This window comes from Gobio gobio, assembly GCF_949357685.1.
Source record: "Gobio gobio genome assembly, chromosome: 5".
Taxonomy (NCBI): domain Eukaryota; kingdom Metazoa; phylum Chordata; class Actinopteri; order Cypriniformes; family Gobionidae; genus Gobio; species Gobio gobio.
The window spans coordinates 50,655,042-50,662,499 of NC_137101.1; the positions used below are offsets into that span (position 1 = coordinate 50,655,042).

The 7,458-nt window shown below is 35.6% G+C and overlaps 1 protein-coding gene across 1 annotated transcript; it reads left to right on the forward strand.

The window, feature by feature from the left end:
• The first annotated feature begins 965 nt into the window (after window positions 1–965).
• On the forward strand, window positions 966–4,153 carry LOC307126567 (uncharacterized protein). Its single transcript, XM_079817166.1, has 4 exons — window positions 966–1,377; window positions 1,552–1,605; window positions 1,700–1,831; window positions 3,496–4,153. Exons 1-4 carry the CDS (start codon window positions 1,002–1,004, stop codon window positions 3,798–3,800), a joined length of 867 nt encoding a protein of 288 aa, XP_079673292.1. The 5' UTR covers window positions 966–1,001; the 3' UTR covers window positions 3,801–4,153.
• The last annotated feature ends 3,305 nt before the right edge of the window (window positions 4,154–7,458 follow it).

Consider the following 7,458-nt stretch of genomic DNA (forward strand, 5'->3'; position numbering starts at 1 on the left):
TATGGGATGACAATAGCGAAGAAGGCAATTTTGTTGACGTGGAACAAAGAGTTTGTCCCTAAATTTGAGTTGTGGCTGGCAGAGTTTAGCAGTGTGCTACATATGGAAAAGATCAGATATGAAACGGCCGGTAAAGCGAATAAATTTTTACAGATTTGGAAGCCCTTTATAGAATTTCTGGAAGAGGACCATTGAATTTAACATTTTGGATTTATATTAGGTGTGGTACTGTAGATTATAGCGCTCTGCAGGGTGCAATAACTTTTTTTCCATAATTGGGTAATTGTTTACCAAATAACCATTGGTATTGGCATGTTATTTTAAGTATTTTATTTTAATGTATGTGTAAGTAGATGTTTTACAATGTGTATCTGTATATGTTTCTGTGTGTATGCACTTATACATATGTATATATGGGCATTTAAATTTTTTTTATTTTATTTATTTATTTTTATTATGTTTTATATTATTTATTTACTTTATTTACTTGTTACTTATTTGCTGGCATGGGGTGGGGGGTTCTGTAAAAATGTGAAAAGCTTTAAATATAATATATTTAAAAAAAAGACTATTGTCTTTTCTTTATATTTTCTTCTCTGTGTTCTGTAAAGCTGTGCAACAATGTTCAAAAGGTGATGCACAAATGAACTGAATTGTCATATATATTGCTTTGGATTAAAGCATCAGCCAAATGTATAAATGTTAAACTGGTTGCACTCTCTGGCAGAACCTGTGATTCTACTGTGGTTTTATTCCTAGAACCTTAAAAGAAAATCAGCCATCTTGCTGGAGTTTGCTGGAGTTCACGGACATGAAAAGGCGGACAGCGAACACCTGTGAGGCCTTGAGAAGGATCTTGGAAACTTTGGGAAAGTTACAACTTGTGTCAATATAAAAAAAAGATTAGAACCTAACTTGAGCGGTAAACAACAGGGGTATAAAGGCACATGAGAGGCTGTGGGGATGACAGAGCAAGAGCTGGAAACAGACATCAGTGAAGAATGAAGGGTTTAGTGTGTTTACTGCTGCTGTTGGAAACCTTTGTGTTTGTCAATGGAGGACTCAATGAGAACGAGATCAGTCAACAGCTCAGCTCTGAGGACAGAAGACAGAATCCACCGCAAACAGACACTTTGAGAGCTGAAGCTTCAACTGACAGCCAACAATATTGCCATCTGTGCTTCCCTGACATCCATGCAGCCCTGAGAGAACTGACCGCCACGGTCACAGAGCAGAAAGCAAACATCAGAGAACTGACCACCACGGTCACAGAGCAGAAAGAAATCAACAGAGCTTTAGAGACGCGACTGAGAGATGCTGAACAGGCTGCAGAACAACAGACGATTAGCCTGGAAGAGCTGAAGAAGAAAACTGATGGTACCTCACCAAAACATTCACTCTTTTATCAATGATCCTCAGAGTAAAACACCAGTGCAATACATTACATAGTGTAAATGTCAGTGTAAAGTTGAGAGTTTACTGTGTAAATTGTGTTATCTATTACAATAATCAGTGTGAATGTGATTTAACAGAATCTTTATTCCTTCACAGAAACTTCAGATCTTACTCTGAGTCAAGTGGAGGAGTTGAGGAAAGAGAACAGCGGTGTGATTGAGCTTGAGTGATGTTAAATTTAGTGAATACATTCTCAGTGTAATACAGTAATATATCACAATATTGCTTATGTTTTCAACAACAGACAGAGAGATTGCTTTTTCCGCTTCACTGATGGAATCTGGCGATGGATATGTTGGTCCTTTTACCACTGAGATCACATTAACCTACAAGAACGTCTTCACAAACATAGGGAACGCCTACAACCCAATCACAGGTAATTATCAATGAAATGAGTCATAAATATTATAGTGTTAGATCAGAGGAATCTTCACGTCAGAAATATCAAATCCAGCCCCGGATCTTGTCTAAAGATATCCGTTTGTCTGGTGTGTGTGGAGCAAACCTGTGAACAGAAAGTCTGGTCTGGTTCCTCAAGACTCTGTTAACAGTTTTCTATCAGCCTGAGAGTTTGACTCAGAGAAGAGCAGGAGCAGGAGACGAAGTGATGATGATAAAAAGAGCAAAGTTTTATTGAATAATCTTAGTTGTGTAAGTCTCAATGCTCAGATTTCGTCTGGCCAGTACAATTTCAACAAGTGTTGTTATACCAAGGGGGGGAAATGGAAAATCACTGCTTCACAACATCATCCTGTGACGATACAAACCTTGAAATGGAGACTTTCTCTGATCTCCTACTCATGAAGCAAACATCCCTTCAGACCACAGTCATAAGACTAAACAACAATACAAAATTATTAAGGAATATAAAATATAAAGACAAATTAATAATAATTAAATAATAAATTATATAAATGAAATAAAATTATTAAATGAGTAAACTAGAATGTAAATTTCCTAAAGAAAATCTGAGTGGTGCTTGCAGTGGCAAAAAAACACAGTTAGCATTTTGCTAGCATGATGTTAACACGATTAGAATGTTATTATCATAATGCTAACACGATTAGCATGTTGTTAGCATTATTAACTAACATGATTAGCCTGTTTCTAACATAATTAGCATGTTTTGCTAGCATGATGTTAACACAATTAACATTTTGCTAGCACGATGCTAACACGATTGGCATGCTGCGAGCATGATGTTAACACAATTAGCATTTTGCTAGCACATTTTTACTTGTTTTTTTCATGTTATAACTCCAAGCTAATTGCTATTAGCATGTAGCTATTCACTGTTAGCATATGTAACGAGTCAAAAGACCCAACCCTCATGTCTCTATGATGTTCTGATGCAGAGATATAGGTATTGCTAAACGGTTGCTAGGGTACTCTGTTTGGTTGCTATGGATTGGCAGCTGCCAATGATGATCCTCCAAAGGCTGCTTGTCAGTATGAATGATATAAACCAACCCCCATGCCTCATGACATTCAGATGTGAAGATATCCCTCTGTGGATTTGGGTTGCTAGGGTGCTTGATAATGGTTGCTAGGGCATGGCTAGGAAGGGTTGAAGGTGATTTGTGATTGGCTGTTGATGCCCTGAGTTACACAAACCCACCCTCGTGTTTCTATGACACTTCTACCAAAGATATCCCTTTGATCTCTTTCAATAGAAGTCTATGGGATCAGTTGCTAGGGAGCTCTAAATGGTTGCTAGGGCGTGGCTTGATAAGTTCGCTGCAATGTTAAGTCGGGATTTTTGACTTTTTCACCCCCCGGGCTTCGTAAGCACCACTATTGATATAAATCTACATAAACGACTAATGATTATAAAATTACATCATATAAAAGAAAACACAGTAAATAAACCTGTATGTAGGATTGATCACAGATTGCTTTTGTAAATCTTCAGATCTGATGTTGTGTAATGTGTGTTAGAGAATTAATGAAATGATCTTCCATCTTTTAAAACTATAACACAGTGTGTTTGGTCATGAAACTGTGTGAAGCTGATTCTGTGTCTCTTGTTGTTTGATTCAGGTGTTTTCACAGCCCCACTGAGAGGAGCCTACATGTTCAGAGTCTCTGTTCATGGTTATGGAGGAACTACAGCAGCGGCATCTATTGATAAGAATGGAGAGCGTGTGGTTACAGCACATGATGTTCAGCCTCAGGGTGTGTTAAACTCCTCGAATGGAGTTGTGTTGATCCTGGAGGTTGGAGATGTTGTCTATGTGAGACTTTGGTCTGGCAGCAGGATATATGATTATAGCCCGAATAACCACAGCACTTTCAGTGGTTTCCTGCTGTTCCCCTTAAGAGAAGATGAGCTTTGCAGAATGTGATTCCAGTAACTCTGAACCTTCAGCGAATGATTTAAGATGATAATCATGAAGAATCATTAACAGATGAACCTGCATTAATGAGGAATAATGTGTGTTTGATGTTTGCTATAGATTACTGTATAAAGTCAGTATGAGACACTATATTCATAAGTTCTGAGCTTCTCTACATGTCACATTATATAAAGAGTTTTATCACTGAGACAGACAGGACTCATGAATATCACATGACTGATTTGTTAAAGCAGTAAATCTATAAATGTTGAATAATATCTTTTGAAGTGTATCTTGTTGCTGATCCTGGATCTGTATCTTCATCCTGCATAAATAAATAAGAGAATAAAGAGACATTGTGGTATTTTCTTTTCAACAGTATTTGTTTTGAAGTCATGATATCATGTGGTATAATAATGGCGCTGGCATGTAATTCATGAGATGTAGTTTACATTTAATTTACAGTTTTTGTCTCTAAAATGGTAGATTAAGAACTAAGAAGTGTATTTTTCTGAATCCAGTATGTAATGTAGCAGTAGCTCAAAGGCTAATCTCATGTCCTTATATATAGAGCAGTGTAAGTCCAGCAGTCGGGAACATGCAGGGATTTTCCTGGAGGCCTGAAGATGGCGCTCCAGAGCGGATCAGGGTCTGTGTGTCTGTGTGACGTGTCACTGGTGGAGTGGCCACAACATTGCCTGTGACTTTATTTCATCTTCATCTACTAAAGATGAAGCTAACAATGATGTGAACCATATGAAAAAATCATCAACCGTTACAACGATAGATAAAATAAATGTGCACTGTTAAAAAAAACACACAAAAACCCAATTATTTATATTCACGATTTCTAGTATTTGTACAGACTTTAAATTTTTATATCAATGTTGTAACAATTAATTTGTCTATTTTACCTTTGTAGCAGATTTTTTACATGACAGCATTAGTTAAAGTTTCTTAAGGGTCAAGATCAAGTTCTCTGCATCTGCATCAAGCCATCCCATAATATCCATCATCACTCAAATGAATGCACGGCTCAGATTGGTTTCAGTTAACCTACATCTCAAGTTTTAATTTTGTATGGCCTTTGTTTGAAATCACTTCCTGTCCTTCCTGTTCTTGGCCTCGACCACCACAAGCGCCATTTTGTGTTTGTTGTATTTTGTTTTCATGTGCATGAAGTTCTCAGGACGTGAACCGGATTGGCCAAAGGAATAAACGCCTGTGTTAATGAACTCGCCTGTGTCTGTGTGTGTGTGTGTGTGTGTCGTTGTGAAAGAGCTACAATCCTTATATTCGTCTATTTAACTTTTACAACACAATGATTATTTTCATTGTGTTTAATGTTATTATTATGTTTATTGTTATTCTTGGGTCCTTATTCACAATAATATATTTTAATCCGATTTACTTACTCTATTATTACTAAATTATGTTTTTTTATAAAAAGTTTTTGGTTTTGCCTTCAGGTGCCACATGTATAACGCCGCTCAGAGCAGGGTTAGTTTATGGAGGACCAAACCTGCAGAAATTAAAAATACATTAATTAATGAATAAGTAAATAAATAAATGAATAATAAAATAAATATACAAATACGTAAATGGATAAATAAATGTGACAATAGGAAAATAAATAACAGAATAAACAACAATTGTAAGAAAAACAATATTAAATTGTGTATTATCTTTCCCTTAATTTATTATTTTCTGCTTTTATACATTTATTTTTAAACTTATTTATTTGTTAGTACATTTTTATATTTATATATTTATGCATTCATTTATTTTTATATTTATTTATTATTAATATAAATCTGACTCATGTATTTATTTTTAGATTTATTTATTGATCCATTTGTTTGTACTTTTCCGTGTGCAACATGGAAATGAGGAGGAAGCTGCCGGAACTAAATAGAAAAATAAATACATGTAGGAATAAATATAAAAAGAAATGAATGCATAAATAAATAAATATAAGAATAAATGTAAAATAATAAATAGTACAATTTATTAACAAATTATTTAAAAGGTTAAATATATTTTTTAAATTTATAAAAGCAGAAAATAATAAATTAAGGGAACGATAATACAAAATTTATTTTGATTAAAAATGAATCATATTTTATTAAGTGGTTTATTCTGTTATTTATTTTCCTATTATCACATTTATGTATCTATTTATTCATTTACATATTTGAATATTTATTTATTTACTTATTCATTCATTAATTAATTAATTTATTTTTATTCTCAGCAGGTTTGGTCCTCCATAATAGTCCACCCAAAAATGTCAATTCTGTCATCATTTCCTCACTCTCAAGTTGTTCCAAACCTGTATGAGTTTCTTTCTTCTGTTGAACACAAAAGAAGATGTTTAGAATATATTTGGGAAGAATAAAACACTGAACTAAGCGAAGGTATTTATCTGACCAAATCTTTTGGCAAAAAAAGCGAACAACAGCTACAAGTTTCAGGGAACAAAGCACACATTTCATTGGTCCTCTTGTTTTTGGGTTCGTAATTTCTTTGAATGACAGCCTGGCCAAAAGTAATGTCTGCACAATTTCATGTTTCATTGCATTTAACACACACACACACACACACACACACACACACACACACACACACACACACACACACACACACACACACACACACACACCACACACACACACACACACACACACACACCCACACACACACACATATATATATATACACACACATATTTCTAATTTTTTTTTTAAATAATTATTTTATTTTTTTTAATTGGCATCTTCACCTTTAGTTCAAATATTTGAACTAAAGGTGAAGATGCCAATTTTCCTAGGCCAGACATCTCTTTTGGTCACTGTATGGCTTTCCGTGTTTGTGTGGACAGGGCCAAAGACACATGGCACACATGAGGGCTTGAATACACAGACTACTGATGAAAAGAACATAACAAAATGTGTAGCACCTGTACAACCACTCTGTGTGTTACTTAAAGGGTTAGTTCACCCAAAAATGAAAATTCTGTCATTAATTCCTCACCCTCATGTCGTTCGACACCCGTAAGACCTCCGTTCATATTCGGAACACAAATGAAGATATTTTAGTTGAAATCTGATGGCTGAGAAAGGCTTCAGATTGGCCTCCATTGGCATTCAGTACATTTACTCTCCCAAGACCCATAAAAGGCACTTAAAATGTCATTACAAAGTCCATCTCACCACAGTGACTCTACAATAATTTTACGATGCGACGACAATAGTTTTTGTGCACAAAAAAAAATCAAAATAACACCTTTATCCAACTTGTTCTTGTCTTCCGTGTGTGCCTCCACGACGCATGCGCGAGAATATGACATAGTGGGGGCACGGGACATAAAAAGAAAACAAAGGCCAAGTTAACTGACTTCTCATGGAAAATGTATCGGTTTATAAAAGGCAAGAGAAAAGCAGTAGATGAGGTCACACAGACATCCCAGGCAGGTACTGGTCTTTCAAAAGCTAAATGCAGAAAATATGATGAGGCGTATCTTGCTCTCAGCTTCACTGTTAATGTGGTTGGCGAGGAGGAGAGGCCTATGTGTGTCCTGTGTCTTGTGCTGCGTTCACAACGAATGCGAATAGATTGTCAAATTTGCGTCTAGTTGGACGATTTAACATTTTGAATCCACTCACAC